At 52.4% G+C, this 16,243-nt stretch overlaps 1 protein-coding gene across 1 annotated transcript in view; it reads left to right on the top strand.

The window, feature by feature from the left end:
* Positions 1-16,243, top strand: part of smarcal1 (SWI/SNF related, matrix associated, actin dependent regulator of chromatin, subfamily a-like 1) — a 129,518-nt gene that overhangs the window by 32,913 nt on the left and 80,362 nt on the right. The window contains exons 2-4 of the mRNA XM_078229161.1: positions 439-489; positions 4,286-4,567; positions 7,788-7,838. Of these exons, the coding sequence (XP_078085287.1) occupies positions 439-489; positions 4,286-4,567; positions 7,788-7,838 (384 nt within the window). The remainder of the gene's footprint in view (positions 1-438; positions 490-4,285; positions 4,568-7,787; positions 7,839-16,243) is intronic.

Consider the following 16,243-nt stretch of genomic DNA (forward strand, 5'->3'; position numbering starts at 1 on the left):
CTGCAAATTTGTCTACAGTACATTCGCTTCCTTCCTCCAAGCCATTATATATTGTAAACGGTTGCGGTCCCTACACTGATCCCTGTGAACCCCCACCGGTAACAGGTCACCAGCCTGAAAAATAACTGCTTATCCCCACTCACTGTTCATGCCAGTGTAACTACCTCCATCTGTCTTCACAGAGTCTCCAATTTTAGTCTTCTCTCAAAAAAAAACTCCAATATTAGTCTCTGGAAGTAATTATTAGTCTCCAATCTTCACCCCTTTTAACCCTCTGGCTCTGCCCTCAGTCTCTCACCTTCTCGCGCTATTTTAATTCTCGGGCTCCGCTCCAAGTCTCATTCCTTCTCCCACTCCTTTAATTCTCCAATCTGCATGTGTCAGTTTATAATAAAATAAAGATCATATTTCACCTGTGATGTAACTTTTTGATTGCAGATATGGTCACCAAGATGTGGAACTTCAGCCTGGATGATTACAGCATGTTGAGTGAGTCCAGCCAAATCGTAGGCTTTTATCATACAGGAGGCATTCAGCCCGTTGATATCCTGGCTCTCTGAACATATAATTGAACCACATCCTGTTCCCAGGGTGGAATTAGCTGCCCAGCATTGGAGCTAATTATTGGAAAATATTCTGAGAGACCATATATATCATCATTAACAAAGACATGTAGCGTCACAGGCTTTGGAGAGGGCACAGAAAAGATTTACCAGGATGTTGCCTGGTATGGAGGGCATTAGCTATGAGGAGAAGTTGGAGAAACTTGGCTTGTTCTCACTGGAAGGGCAGAGGTTGAGGGACGACCTGATAGAAGTCTACAAGATTATGAGAGGCATGGACAGAATGGATAGTCAGAAACTTTTTCCCAGGGTGGAAGAGTCAATTACTAGGGGGCACAGGTTTAAGGTGTGAGGGGCAAGGTTTAAAGGAGATGTACGAGGTAAGCTTTTTACAGAGGGTGGTGGGTGCCTGGAACTCGTGGCTGGGTGAGTTAGTGGAAGCAGATACGGTAGTGACTTTTAAGGGCTGTTTTAACAAATACATGAATCGGATGGGAATAAGGAGATACAGTCCCTGGAAGGATAGGGGGTTTTAGTTCACTTGGGCAGCATGGCCAGTGCAGGCTTGGAGGGCCGGTTCCTGTGCTGTAATTTTCTTTATTCTAATATGCACGGAAACATGCCCGCTTTGGGGCCCTCCCAGCTATTCCCAATTGTCTGCGTTTGGCCCATATCCCTCTGGTCCTTTCCCATCTATGCACTTATCCAATTGGTTTTTAAAAGTTCCTATTGTACCTGCCTCAACCACTTCCTCTGGCAGCTCATTCGATATACACACTACCCTCTGCGTGACGATGTTGCCCCTCGGGTTCCTTTTTAATCTTTCCCCTCTCACCTTAAACCCTCTAATTTTCAATTCTCTTTCCCTGGGAAAAAGACTGTTCATCCTATCGATGCCCCTCATGATTTTATACATCTCAATAAGGTCACCTCTCATTCTCCTACGTTCCAAGGAATAAAGTCCTAGACTGGCCAACCTCTCCCTATAACTCAGGCCCACTAGTCCTGGCAACAGCCTCATAAATCCTCTTTACACTCGAGTTTATCAATGAGTTTTCTATAACAGGGTGACCAAAACTGTACACAATGCTCCAAGTGTGACCTCACCAATGACTTATACAACTGTAACATAATTTCCCAACCTCTATACTCAATGCCCTTACTGATGAAGGTCAGTGTGCTAAATGCCTTCTTCACCACACTGTGTACCTGTGAGGTGCTTTCAACGAACCATGTACTTGAAAACCTAGATCCCTCTGTTCCTCAACACTCCTCAGGGCCTTGCCATTCACTGTACCTGGTTTGGCTTTCCAAAATGCAACACCTCACACTTATCTGTATTGAAATCCATTTGCCAATCCTCAATCCACTTCCTGAACTGATCAAGATTTCTGTGTAATTTTTGATAATCTTAGAAACATAGAAAAACTACAGCACAAAACAGGCCCTTCGGCCCCACAAGTTGTGCCGAACATATCCCTACCTTTTAGGCCTACCTACAGCCCTACATCCTATTAAGTCCCATGTCCTCATCCAGGAGTCTCTTAAAAGACCCTATTGAGTTTGCCTCCACCACCACTGACGGCAGCCGATTCCACTCGCCCACCACCCTCTGTGTGAAAAACTTCCCCCTAACATTTCCCCTGTACCTACCCCCCAGCACCTTAAACCTGTGTCCTCTCGTAGCAGCCATTTCCACCCTGGGAAAAAGCCTCTGAGAGTCCACCCGATCTATGCCTCTCAACATCTTATATACCTCTATTAGGTCTCCTCTCATCCTACGTCTCTCCAAGGAGAAAAGACCGAGCTCCCTTAGCCTATCCTCATAAGGCATGCCACTCAATCCAGGCAACATCCTTGTAAATCTCCTCTGCACCCTTTCAATCTTTTCCACATCCTTCCTGTAATGAGGCGACCAGAACTGAGCACAGTACTCCAAGTGGGGTCTGACGAGGGACTTGTATAGCTGCATCATTATCCCCGGACTCCTAAACTCAATCCCTCGATTGATAAAGGCCAGCACACCATATGCCTTCTTAACCACCTCCTCCACCTGCGGGGCCGATTTTAGAGTCCTATGGACCCGGACCCCAAGGTCCTTCTGATCCTCTACAGTACTAAGAGTCTTTCCCTTTATATTGTACTCCTCCATCCCATTTGACCTGCCAAAGTAGACCACTACGCATTTATCTGGATCGAAGTCCATCTGCCACTTCTCCGCCCAGTCTTGCATCCTATCTATGTCCCTCTGTAACTTCTGGCATCCCTCCATACTATCCACAACCCCACCAACCTTTGTGTCGTCGGCAAACTTACCAACCCATCTCTCCACTTCCTCATCCAGGTCATTTATGAAAATGACAAACAGCAAGGGTCCCAGAACAGATCCCTGGGGCACACCACTGGTGACCGACCTCCATTTAGCAAAAGACCCATCTATACCCACTCTCTGCCTCCTTTGGGCAAGCCAGTTCTGGATCCACAGGGCAGCAGCCCCTTGGATCCCATGCCCGCTCACTTTTTCTAGAAGCCTTGCATGGGGGACCTTATCGAACGCCTTGCTAAAATCCATATAAACCACATCTACCGCTTCCCCTTTGTCAATGTGTTTAGTCACATTTTCGAAGAACTCCACCAGGCTCGTAAGGCACGATCTGCCTTTGACAAAGCCATGCTGAGTATTCTTGAGCATACTAAACCTCTCTAAATGCTCATAAATCTTGACCCTCAGGATCTTCTCCATCAGCTCACCAACCACTGAGGTTAGATTCACCGGTCGGTAATTTCCTGGGCTATCCCTTTTCCCCTTCTTGAAAATAATCTAAGGCAAGCAGCATTTGTTACTTAAGGGTTTGTTGTATCTGACAAATGTGATTGCATTTTTTGAGGCATTCACGAGGAGGATCACAAAGGATAGCCATATTGATGTCGTCCAAATTGAGTTTAGCAAAGCTTTATAGTCCTACAAGGTTGGTTGGTCAGAAAATTACAGCTTAATGGAGTCCAAGCAAAAGTTGTATTGTATCCAAAATTTGCTCAGCAGCAGGAAGCAAATGATAATGGCCAATGAGTATTTTTCTGACTGGAAATGGGAGTTCTGCAGGCCTTAGTTCTGTCTCAGTAGTTATTCGTATGTATCAATGATTTAGACACAAATGTAGGGGTATGATTAAGAGATTTGCAAGTGATACAAAAATCGATTATGTGGCTGATAATGCGGAAGAAAGCTGTAGACTGCAGGAAGATATCAATAGACTGGTCAGATGGGCAGAAAAGCGACAAATAGAATTCAATCTGGAAAAGTGTAAGGAAACACTTTTGGGGAAGACCAGGGAATATCCAATAAACAACATACTAATAAGTGCAGAGGAACAAAGGGACATTGGAGTGCTGGTGCTTATTGAACTGGATACATTGAGGACAGGAGGAAGGGTCAGAGGTTAGATAGGGCACCGCTGTCCTGACCACTAATGTAAACTGAATCCAGTGCAAGGATAAAATCATCCAAATAAACTGGGATTTTTTCCCTCAGACATGCTCTGTGAAAGCTGTTCTGTGAAGGACAATTGAAATTGAGGCTTTTCCATGCGGATTGGCCAACAGAGATCAGTCTGAAAGCAGTGGAGACCTGGGGCCTGTGAGCTGCGATTTGAGCAGAGGGCAATGATGTGATCTCCCTTGTGTCTGGCTGAAGTGATTATCATTCTCCCTCTGTGTTCCAGTGGAGCAGGTGAAACATGTTCCAGCAGTTACGTTAAAGCCTCTAGATGGAATACCGGATTCAGAGACGGTCAGTGCCACTAGTTCATCGCCAAAATCTAGGAGGAAACACAGTTCTGCACTGACTGTAAACCAGTTGACAATGTTAGGAAGGAACTGGAAGAAGCCAGGTGCAGTGATACAGGGGCGATTTGGACTCCTCTCACGAACCCGTTGTGAAGTGGAGATTGGTTATCATGAAGAGGTTCTGAAAATCTTCAAACAGACCAACTCCAGGCATTACAGTAAGTAATCTCATCCCACACTCCTCTTTACACCTGATTTACTCCAATCCCACCCATCCTTCTTACACTCCAATAAATCCCATCCTCTCTACTCCCAATCATTCGGGAAGGTGTTTACCATCTCTGTCACCCTGGACTTGCTCTTCTAAACTGTGCTTGCTCTAGAATAGTTTTAAATTGCATCTTAAATTTATTAGTTTTGTTCATGCTTTTTTTTGACTTGTCATAAATACTTTAATAACAGAAAATGGTTTATTTTCAAAGATTAAGAACATCTGGAAGACTTTGTTTTTAAAAGACACTGATCCTTAGGTTAATGCAAGGACCCTCATGGCTACCGGAAAAGACAGCATTTTGCAAGGAAAGTTTTTTAAGAATCTGGAAAAGGGCTGAAAGAAGACATGAGGTTGCTTTGTCAGACAGAGTGAAGGAAAATCCAAAGAGCTTCTATAGCTATGTTAGGAGCAAAAGGATAGTGAGGGATAAAATTGGTCCTCTTGAAGACCAGAGTGGTAGACTGTGTATGGAACCAAAAGAGATGGGGGAGATACTAAATGGTTTTTTTGCATCCGTATTTACTGAGGAAACGGGCATGGAGTCTACGGAAATAGGGCAAACTGGTAGGGAGGTCATGGAACCTTTACAGATTAAAGGTGAGGAGGTGCTCGCTGTCTTGAGGCAAATCAGAGTGGATAAATCCCCAGGACCGGATAGGGTATTCCCACGGACCTTGAGGGAAGCTAGTGTTGAACTTGCAGGGGCCCTGGCAGACATATTTAAAATGTCAGTATTCACGGGGGAGGTGCCGGATGATTGGAGGGTGGCTCATGTTGTTCCGTTGTTTAAAAAAGGTTCCAAAAGAAATCCGGGAAATTATAGGCCAGTAAGTTTGACGTCGGTGGTGGGCAAGTTATTGGAAGTTGTGATAAGGGATAGGATCTACAAATATTTGGATAGACAGGGACTTATTAGGGAGAGTCAACATGGCTTTGTGCGTGGTAGGTCATGTTTGACCAATCTATTAGAGTTTTTCAAGGAGGTTACCAGGAAAGTAGATGAAGGGAAGGCGGTGGATGTTGTCTACCTGGATTTCAGCAAGGCCTTTGACAAGGTCCCTCATGGGAGGTTAGTTAGGAAGGTTCAGTCGCTAGGTATACATGGGGAGGTAGTAAATTGGATTAAACACTGGCTCAATGGAAGAAGCCAGAGAGTGGTTGTGGAGAATTGCTTCTCTGAGTGGAGGCCTGTGACTAGTGGTGTGCCGCAGGGATCGGTGTTGGGTCCATTGTTGTTTGTCATCTATATCAATGATCTGGATGATAATGTGGTAAATTGGATCAGCAAGTTTGCTGATGATACAAAGATTGGAGGTGTAGTGGACAGTGAGGAAGGTTTTCAAAGCTTGCAGAGGGATTTGGACCAACTAGAAAAATGGGCTGAAAAATGGCAAATGGAATTTAACGCAGACAAGTGTGAGATATTGCACTTTGGAAGGACAAACCAAAGAAGAACATACAGGGTAAATGGTAGGACTCTGAAGAGTGCAGTTGAACAGAGGGATCTGGGAATACGGGTACAGAATTCCCTAAAAGTGACGTCACAGGTGGATAGGGTCGTAAAGAGTGCCTTTGGTACATTGGCCTTTATAAATCGGAGTATCGAGTATAAAAGTTGGAGTGTTATGGTAAGGTTATATAAGGCATTGGTGAGGCCGAATTTGGAGTATTGTGTACAGTTTTGGTCACCTAGTTACAGGAAGGATGTAAATAAGGTTGAAAGAGTGCAGAGAAGGTTCACAAGGATGTTGCCGGGACTTGAGAAGCTGAGTTACAGAGAGAGATTGAATAGGTTGGGACTTTATTCCCTGGAGCGTAGAAGATTGAGGGGAGATTTGATAGAGGTGTATAAGATTTTGATGGGTATAGATAGAGTGAATGCAAGCAGGCATTTTCTGCTGAGGCTAGTGGAGAAAAAAACCAGAGGGCATGGGTTAAGGGTGAAAGCAGAAAAGTTTAAAGGGAATATTAGGGGGGGCTTCTTCACGCAGAGAGTGGTGGGAGTGTGGAATGAGCTGCCGGATAAAGTGGTAAATGCGGGGTCACTTCTAACATTTAAGAAAAACTTGGACGGGTTCATGGATGAGAGGGGTGTGGAGGGATATGGTCCAAGTGCAGGTCAGTGGGACTAGGCAAAAAATGGTTCGGCACTGACAAGAAGGGCCAAAAGGCCTGTTTCTGAGCTGTAATTTTCTATGGTTCTATGGAAGACTTGTGGACCCTGGTAGACTCTTTACAAAAGGATCACATGATTTATGGTTTTGAAAACAAAGCCATCTTTTGAAAATTGTTTAATAAAAGAGCTGATGATGTTTTGTTGAGAAGGAGAATAAGCTGCTTGGGCATGAAGAAGACAACCCATTAAAACCCTGACCCAGTCCAAAGGTGAATGGAAGCTGCTCCAATGATGCTCTAAGTCTAAGATCTGAGATCGATTGCCTGCAAGGTCTTCTTGATATTTGCCAGAAAATAGCACAAGCGTGATCGTTGGTTTCCCAGGCCTGCGCTGAGAGCAATTTATGGCCAGGACTCCACCATTTATCCTTTTCCCTTGAACCATTAACTTTTAACCTTTTAGCAGGCAGGTGTGTGTGTGTTTGTTAGGATTTAGAAAGTGTCATTATCATACCAGCATGATGGCACCCGGCTGCCTCACGGTTTTGGGGCCAGATAAATTGGCCATGGTAAATTGCCCCCTATTGTCCCAAGATGTGAAGGTTAGGGGGATTAATAGGATGAATACGTGTGGTTACGAGGATAGGTCCTGAGTAAGATGCACTGTTGGAGAGTTGGTGCAGACTCAATGGGCTGAATGGCCTCCTGCACGGTTGGGATTCTATAGGAGCACGGTTGGGATTCTATAGGACTTTCATATTTTGTACTGTATGCTAAGCCTTTCTTCTTGGTCTGGTTATATAGTAAATTAATTCTGTTGTTCGTTGAAGAAACTTGACTATTGAGTGGTCATTCTGAAATTAATAGGTAAAGTACATAATTGGCCCTATAGCTAGCTGGACAATTCATTCCATTATGTGTTGTGACCATTGGAGTAGTGGAACTAGAGACAGACAGTGCACTTCTGCCACCTTGGTTACAACACACTGCATTGTGAAGTTGAAATATTCATTCTCAAGCTCAGTCTGATCTATTTTATTTGCTCACAGATATGAAAACAAGAAAGTGGAGCTTCCTATTGGAGGATTACAGAGAGCTGTGTGAGTATGGGACCATGTATCTGCCTGTTCTTCCCTCTCCAGAACCCCACTCTTTTTCTCTCCATTGCTCTCTCCACTCCCACTCTCTCTTCCCTCTCTTTCTCTCTCTCGCTCCCCATCTCTTCTGACTCTCGCCTCTCTTGTCCCCCTTTCAATTCTTGCTTCCCCCGCCCACCCCATCGCACTGCTCCCCCCTCCTTCGCTCTGCTCCCCCCTCCTTCGCCCTGCTCCCCCCTCCTTCGCCCTGCTCCCCCCTCCTTCGCCCTGCTCCCCCCTCCTTCGCCCTGCTCCCCCCTCCTTCGCCCTGCTCCCCCCTCCTTCGCCCTGCTCCCCCCTCCTTCGCCCTGCTCCCCCCTCCTTCGCCCTGCTCCCCCCTCCTTCGCCCTGCTCCCCCCTCCTTCGCCCTGCTCCCCCCTCCTTCGCCCTGCTCCCCCCTCCTTCGCCCTGCTCCCCCCTCCTTCGCCCTGCTCCCCCCTCCTTCGCCCTGCTCCCCCCTCCTTCGCCCTGCTCCCCCCTCCTTCGCCCTGCTCCCCCCTCCTTCGCCCTGCTCCCCCCTCCTTCGCCCTGCTCCCCCCTCCTTCGCCCTGCTCCCCCCTCCTTCGCCCTGCTCCCCCCTCCTTCGCCCTGCTCCCCCCTCCTTCGCCCTGCTCCCCCCTCCTTCGCCCTGCTCCCCCCTCCTTCGCCCTGCTCCCCCCTCCTTCGCCCTGCTCCCCCCTCCTTCGCCCTGCTCCCCCCTCCTTCGCCCTGCTCCCCCCTCCTTCGCCCTGCTCCCCCCTCCTTCGCCCTGCTCCCCCCTCCTTCGCCCTGCTCCCCCCTCCTTCGCCCTGCTCCCCCCTCCTTCGCCCTGCTCCCCCCTCCTTCGCCCTGCTCCCCCCTCCTTCGCCCTGCTCCCCCCTCCTTCGCCCTGCTCCCCCCTCCTTCGCCCTGCTCCCCCCTCCTTCGCCCTGCTCCCCCCTCCTTCGCCCTGCTCCCCCCTCCTTCGCCCTGCTCCCCCCTCCTTCGCCCTGCTCCCCCCTCCTTCGCCCTGCTCCCCCCTCCTTCGCCCTGCTCCCCCCTCCTTCGCCCTGCTCCCCCCTCCTTCGCCCTGCTCCCCCCTCCTTCGCCCTGCTCCCCCCTCCTTCGCCCTGCTCCCCCCTCCTTCGCCCTGCTCCCCCCTCCTTCGCCCTGCTCCCCCCTCCTTCGCCCTGCTCCCCCCTCCTTCGCCCTGCTCCCCCCTCCTTCGCCCTGCTCCCCCCTCCTTCGCCCTGCTCCCCCCTCCTTCGCCCTGCTCCCCCCTCCTTCGCCCTGCTCCCCCCTCCTTCGCCCTGCTCCCCCCTGCTTCGCCCTGCTCCCCCCTCCTTCGCCCTGCTCCCCCCTCCTTCGCCCTGCTCCCCCCTCCTTCGCCCTGCTCCCCCCTCCTTCGCCCTGCTCCCCCCTCCTTCGCCCTGCTCCCCCCTCCTTCGCCCTGCTCCCCCCTCCTTCGCCCTGCTCCCCCCTCCTTCGCCCTGCTCCCCCCTCCTTCGCCCTGCTCCCCCCTCCTTCGCCCTGCTCCCCCCTCCTTCGCCCTGCTCCCCCCTCCTTCGCCCTGCTCCCCCCTCCTTCGCCCTGCTCCCCCCTCCTTCGCCCTGCTCCCCCCTCCTTCGCCCTGCTCCCCCCTCCTTCGCCCTGCTCCCCCTCCTTCGCCCTGCTCCCCCCTCCTTCGCCCTGCTCCCCCCTCCTTCGCCCTGCTCCCCCCTCCTTCGCCCTGCTCCCCCCTCCTTCGCCCTGCTCCCCCCTCCTTCGCCCTGCTCCCCCCTCCTTCGCCCTGCTCCCCCCTCCTTCGCCCTGCTCCCCCCTCCTTCGCCCTGCTCCCCCCTCCTTCGCCCTGCTCCCCCCTCCTTCGCCCTGCTCCCCCCTCCTTCGCCCTGCTCCCCCCTCCTTCGCCCTGCTCCCCCCTCCTTCGCCCTGCTCCCCCCTCCTTCGCCCTGCTCCCCCCTCCTTCGCCCTGCTCCCCCCTCCTTCGCCCTGCTCCCCCCTCCTTCGCCCTGCTCCCCCCTCCTTCGCCCTGCTCCCCCCTCCTTCGCCCTGCTCCCCCCTCCTTCGCCCTGCTCCCCCCTCCTTCGCCCTGCTCCCCCCTCCTTCGCCCTGCTCCCCCCTCCTTCGCCCTGCTCCCCCCTCCTTCGCCCTGCTCCCCCCTCCTTCGCCCTGCTCCCCCCTCCTTCGCCCTGCTCCCCCCTCCTTCGCCCTGCTCCCCCCTCCTTCGCCCTGCTCCCCCCTCCTTCGCCCTGCTCCCCCCTCCTTCGCCCTGCTCCCCCCTCCTTCGCCCTGCTCCCCCCTCCTTCGCCCTGCTCCCCCCTCCTTCGCCCTGCTCCCCCCTCCTTCGCCCTGCTCCCCCCTCCTTCGCCCTGCTCCCCCCTCCTTCGCCCTGCTCCCCCCTCCTTCGCCCTGCTCCCCCCTCCTTCGCCCTGCTCCCCCCTCCTTCGCCCTGCTCCCCCCTCCTTCGCCCTGCTCCCCCCTCCTTCGCCCTGCTCCCCCCTCCTTCGCCCTGCTCCCCCCTCCTTCGCCCTGCTCCCCCCTCCTTCGCCCTGCTCCCCCCTCCTTCGCCCTGCTCCCCCCTCCTTCGCCCTGCTCCCCCCTCCTTCGCCCTGCTCCCCCCTCCTTCGCCCTGCTCCCCCCTCCTTCGCCCTGCTCCCCCCTCCTTCGCCCTGCTCCCCCCTCCTTCGCCCTGCTCCCCCCTCCTTCGCCCTGCTCCCCCCTCCTTCGCCCTGCTCCCCCCTCCTTCGCCCTGCTCCCCCCTCCTTCGCCCTGCTCCCCCCTCCTTCGCCCTGCTCCCCCCTCCTTCGCCCTGCTCCCCCCTCCTTCGCCCTGCTCCCCCCTCCTTCGCCCTGCTCCCCCCTCCTTCGCCCTGCTCCCCCCTCCTTCGCCCTGCTCCCCCCTCCTTCGCCCTGCTCCCCCCTCCTTCGCCCTGCTCCCCCCTCCTTCGCCCTGCTCCCCCCTCCTTCGCCCTGCTCCCCCCTCCTTCGCCCTGCTCCCCCCTCCTTCGCCCTGCTCCCCCCTCCTTCGCCCTGCTCCCCCCTCCTTCGCCCTGCTCCCCCCTCCTTCGCCCTGCTCCCCCCTCCTTCGCCCTGCTCCCCCCTCCTTCGCCCTGCTCCCCCCTCCTTCGCCCTGCTCCCCCCTCCTTCGCCCTGCTCCCCCCTCCTTCCCCCTGCTCCCCCCTCCTTCCCCCTGCTCCCCCCTCCTTCCCCTGCTCCCCCCTCCTTCGCCCTGCTCCCCCCTCCTTCGCCCTGCTCCCCCCTCCTTCGCCCTGCTCCCCCCTCCTTCGCCCTGCTCCCCCCTCCTTCGCCCTGCTCCCCCCTCCTTCGCCCTGCTCCCCCCTCCTTCGCCCTGCTCCCCCCTCCTTCGCCCTGCTCCCCCCTCCTTCGCCCTGCTCCCCCCTCCTTCGCCCTGCTCCCCCCTCCTTCGCCCTGCTCCCCCCTCCTTCGCCCTGCTCCCCCCTCCTTCGCCCTGCTCCCCCCTCCTTCGCCCTGCTCCCCCCTCCTTCCCCCTGCTCCCCCCTCCTTCGCCCTGCTCCCCCCTCCTTCGCCCTGCTCCCCCCTCCTTCGCCCTGCTCCCCCCTCCTTCGCCCTGCTCCCCCCTCCTTCGCCCTGCTCCCCCCTCCTTCGCCCTGCTCCCCCCTCCTTCGCCCTGCTCCCCCCTCCTCCGCCCTGCTCCCCCCTCCTCCGCCCTGCTCCCCCCCTCCTTCGCCCTGCTCCCCCCCTCCTTCGCCCTGCTCCCCCCCTCCTTCGCCCTGCTCCCCCCTCCTTCGCCCTGCTCCCCCCTCCTCCGCCCTGCTCCCCCCTCCTCCGCCCTGCTCCCCCCCCTCCTTCGCCCTGCTCCCCCCCTCCTTCGCCCTGCTCCCCCCCTCCTTCGCCCTGCTCCCCCCCTCCTTCGCCCTGCTCCCCCCCTCCTTCGCCCTGCTCCCCCCCTCCTTCGCCCTGCTCCCCCCCTCCTTCGCCCTGCTCCCCCCCTCCTTCGCCCGGCTCCCCCCCTCCTTCGCCCGTCTCCCCCCCTCCTTCGCCCGGCTCCCCCCCCTCCTTCGCCCGGCTCCCCCCCTCCTTCGCCCGGCTCCCCCCCTCCTTCGCCCGGCTCCCCCCCTCCTTCGCTCGGCTCCCCCCCTCCTTCGCTCGGCTCCCCCCCCTCCTTCGCTCGGCTCCCCCCCTCCTTCGCTCTGCTCCCCCCCTCCTCCGCTCTGCTCCCCCCCTCCATCTGTTTTTATTTCCTCTCTCACTCTTCTAAACTCCAATAAATACTATCCTAACCAACTTAGTCTCTCCTCATGTGACAGACCTGCCATCCCAGGAGTCAGCCTGGTAAACCTTTGCTGTCCTCCCTCTATAGCAAGGACATCCTTCCTCATACACCAAAACTGCACACAAGACTCCAGGTATGGCCTCAACAACACCCTATACAATTGCAGCAAAACATTCCTCTACTCAAACCCTCTCGTTATAAAGACCAACATACCATTTGACTTATTTACTGCTTGCTGTACCTGTGCACTTACTTTCAGCGACTGATGCACTATGACACCAAGGTCTCACTGAGTGCCCACCCCTCGCAATTTACACCCATTCAGGTAATAATCTGTCTTCCTATTGTTGCTACCAAAGTGGATAACCTCACATTTATCCACATTATACTGCATCTGCCATGCAGATGCCCACATACTCAGCCTGTCCAAATCATGCTGAAGCATCTCTGCATCCTCCTTACAGCTCACCCTCCCACCTAATATTGTATCATCGGCAAATTCGGAGATAATACATTTAGTTCCCTCTTCCAAATCATTCATATATAATGTGAACAGTAGAACCCCACTAGTCACTGCCTGCCAATCAGAAAAATATCTATTTATCCATTTCTATCCATTTCAAGACATTACCTGCAATCCCATTTGCTTTAACTTTACATCGTAGTCTGCTATGTGAGACCTTGTCGAAAGCCTTCTGAAAGTCTGAATAAACCACATTCACTGGTTTCCCTTGGTCTACTCTACGAGTTACATACAAGGAACATCCTCAAAGGATTCCAATAGATTCGTCAAGCATGATTTCCCCTTTGTAAATCCATGCTGACTTTGTCTGATTATATCACTGCCTTCCAAATGCTGAGCTATGAAATCCTGGATAATGGACTCTAGCAACTTCCCCAGTACCGACTTTAGGCTCACTGGGCTATAGTTCCCTGTTTTCTCTCTACCTCCCTTTTTGAATAGCGGGCTTACATTAGCTACCCTCCAATCTGTAGGAACTTTCCCAGAGTCCAAAGAATTTTGGAAAATGACCACCAATGGATCTCCTATTTCCAGGGCCACTTCCTTAAGTACTCTTGGATGAAGATTATTAGACCCTGGAGATTTATCCACCTTCAATCCCATCAATTTCCCCAAAACAATTTCTCTTCTAATACTGATTTCCTTCAGCTCCTCACTAAAACTTGTTTCTCTCAGAACTTGATCAATTGGGCCAGTGGGCTGACGAATAGCAGATGGAGTTTAATTTAGACAAATGCAAGGTGATGCATTTTGGTAGATTGAACCAGGGCAGGATTTACTCAGTTAATGGTAGGGCGTTGAGGAGAGTTACAGAACAAAGAGATCATGGGGTACATGTTCATAGCTCCTTGAAAGTGGAGTCACAGGTGGACAGAGTGGTGAAGAAGGCATTCGGCATGCTTGGTTTCATCGGTCAGAATATTGAATACAGGAGTTGGGACGTCTTGTTGAAGTTGTACAAGACATTGGGAAGGCCACCCTTGGAATACTGTGTGCAATTCTGGTCACCCTATTATAGAAAGGATATTATTAAACTAGAAAGAGTGCAGAAGAGATTTACTGGGATGCTACCGGGACTTGATGGATTGAGTTATAAGGAGAGGCTGAATAGACTGGGACTTTTTTCTCTGGAGCGTAGGAGGCTGAGGGGTGATCTTATAGAGGTCTATAAAATAATGAGGGGCACAGATCAGCTAGATAGTCAATATCTTTTCCCAAAGGTAGGGGAGTCTAAAACTAGAGGACATAGGTTTAAGGCGAGAGGGGAGAGATACAAAAGTGTCCAGAGGGGCAATTATTTCACACAGAGGGTGGTGAGTGTCTGGAACAAGCTGCCAGAGGTAGTAGTAGAGGCGGGTACAATTTTATCTTTTAAAAAGCATTTAGATAGTTACATGGGTACGATGGGTATAGAGGGATATGGGCCAAATGCGGGCAATTGGGATTAGCTTAGGGGTTTTAAAAAAAAAAGGGCGGCATGGACAAGTTGGGCCGAAGGGCCTGTTTCCATGCTGTAAACCTCTCTGACTCTATAACTTCTGGTACATTATTCATATCTTCCTTTGTGAAAACAGAAGCAATGAACAAATTTAGTTTTTTTATTCGTTCGTGGGACATGAGCGTCGCTGGCTGGTCAGCATTTATTGCTCATCCCTAGTTGCCCTTGGAGTTAAGAATCAACCAGATTGCTATGGATCTGGAGTCACATGTAGGCCAGACCAGGTAAGGATGGCAGATTTCCTTCCCTCAAGGACATTAGTGAACCAGATGGATTTTTCCAACAATCGGCGGTGGTTTCATGGTCATCATAAGAACATAAGAACATAAGAAATAGGAGCAGGAGTAGGCCATCTAGCCCCTCGAGCCTGCCCCGCCATTCAATAAGATCATGGCTGATCTGACGTGGATCAGTACCACTTACCCGCCTGATCCCCATAACCCTTAATTCCCTTACCGATCAGGAATCCATCCATCCGCGCTTTAAACATATTCAGCGAGGTAGCCTCCACCACCTCAGTGGGCAGAGAATTCCAGAGATTCACCACCCTCTGGGAGAAGAAGTTCCTCCTCAACTCTGTCTTAAACCAACCCCCCTTTATTTTGAGGCTGTGTCCTCTAGTTTTAACTTCCTTACTAAGTGGAAAGAATCTCTCCGCCTCCACCCTATCCAGCCCCCGCATTATCTTATAAGTCTCCATAAGATCCCCCCTCATCCTTCTAAACTCCAACGAGTACAAACCCAATCTCCTCAGCCTCTCCTCATAATCCAAACCCCTCATCTCCGGTATCAATCTGGTGAACCTTCTCTGCACTCCCTCCAATGCCAATATATCCTTCCTCATATAAGGGGACCAATACTGCACACAGTATTCCAGCTGCGGCCTCACCAATGCCCTGTACAGGTGCATCAAGACATCCCTGCTTTTATATTCTATCCCCCTCGCGATATAGGCCAACATCCCATTTGCCTTCTTGATCACCTGTTGTACCTGCAGACTGGGCTTTTGCGTCTCATGCACAAGGACCCCCAGGTCCCTTTGCACGGTAGCATGTTTTAATTTGTTTCCATTGAAATAGTAATCCCATTTGTTATTATTTCCTCCAAAGTGTATAACCTCGCATTTCTCAACGTTATACTCCATTTGCCATATCCTCGCCCACTCACTCAGCCTGTCCAAATCTCTCTGCAGATCTTCTCCGTCCTCCACACGATTCACTTTTCCACTTATCTTTGTGTCGTCTGCAAACTTCGTTACCCTACACTCCGTCCCCTCCTCCAGATCATCTATATGTGGGGACATGTGGGGACACACGACATAGGGAGGATAGGGGAAGGGGATATTAGGCAGGGATTTATGGAGTTGGGGTGGAAACTAAAGGCCAAGACTGACAGAGTGGTTATCTCTGGACTCTTGCCTGTACCACGGGATAGTTTAGAGAGGAATAGGGAGAGGGAAGGTTTGAATTCATGGCTGAGGGGATGGTGCAGGAGGGAGGGGTTCAGGTACTTAAGCAATTGGGGCTCGTACTGGGGAAGGTGTGACCTCTATGAGAAGGATGGTCTACACCTTAATCAGAAGGGGACCAATATCCTGGGGGGTAAATTTGCTAAGGCCATGCAGGGAGGTTTAAACTGATTCGGGGGGGGGGAGGGATCCTGAGTAGTGGGGCTGAAAGTGAGGGATGCATGGATGGGGACTGCAATGCACGGCATTGCAGAGGTGGGGTGGAGCAGGGTTTGAAATGTGTATACTTCAATGCCAGGAGTATTCGCAATAAAGTGGGTGAACTTGCAGCGTGGATCAGTACCTGGGACTTCGATGTTGTGGCTATTTCAGAGACATGGATAGAGCAGGGGCAGGAATGGATGCTGCAGGTCCCGGGGTTCAAATGTTTTAGTCGAAGTAGGGAAGGAGGTAGAAGAGGGGGAGGGGTAGCATTATTGGTCAGAGATTGTATCACAGTGTCAGAGAGGAGGTTTGATGAGGACTTATCTGTTGAGGTAGTATGGGCGGAGATTAGAAATAGGAGAGGAGAGGTCACCCTGTTGGGAGTCTTTTATAGACCTCCTAAAAGTTCTGGAGAGGTTGAGGAAAGGATTGCGGAGTCAATCCTGCTTAGGAGTGAAAGTAAT

The sequence above is a fragment of the Mustelus asterias genome, chromosome 14, assembly GCF_964213995.1.
Source record: "Mustelus asterias chromosome 14, sMusAst1.hap1.1, whole genome shotgun sequence".
Taxonomy (NCBI): Eukaryota; Metazoa; Chordata; class Chondrichthyes; order Carcharhiniformes; family Triakidae; genus Mustelus; species Mustelus asterias.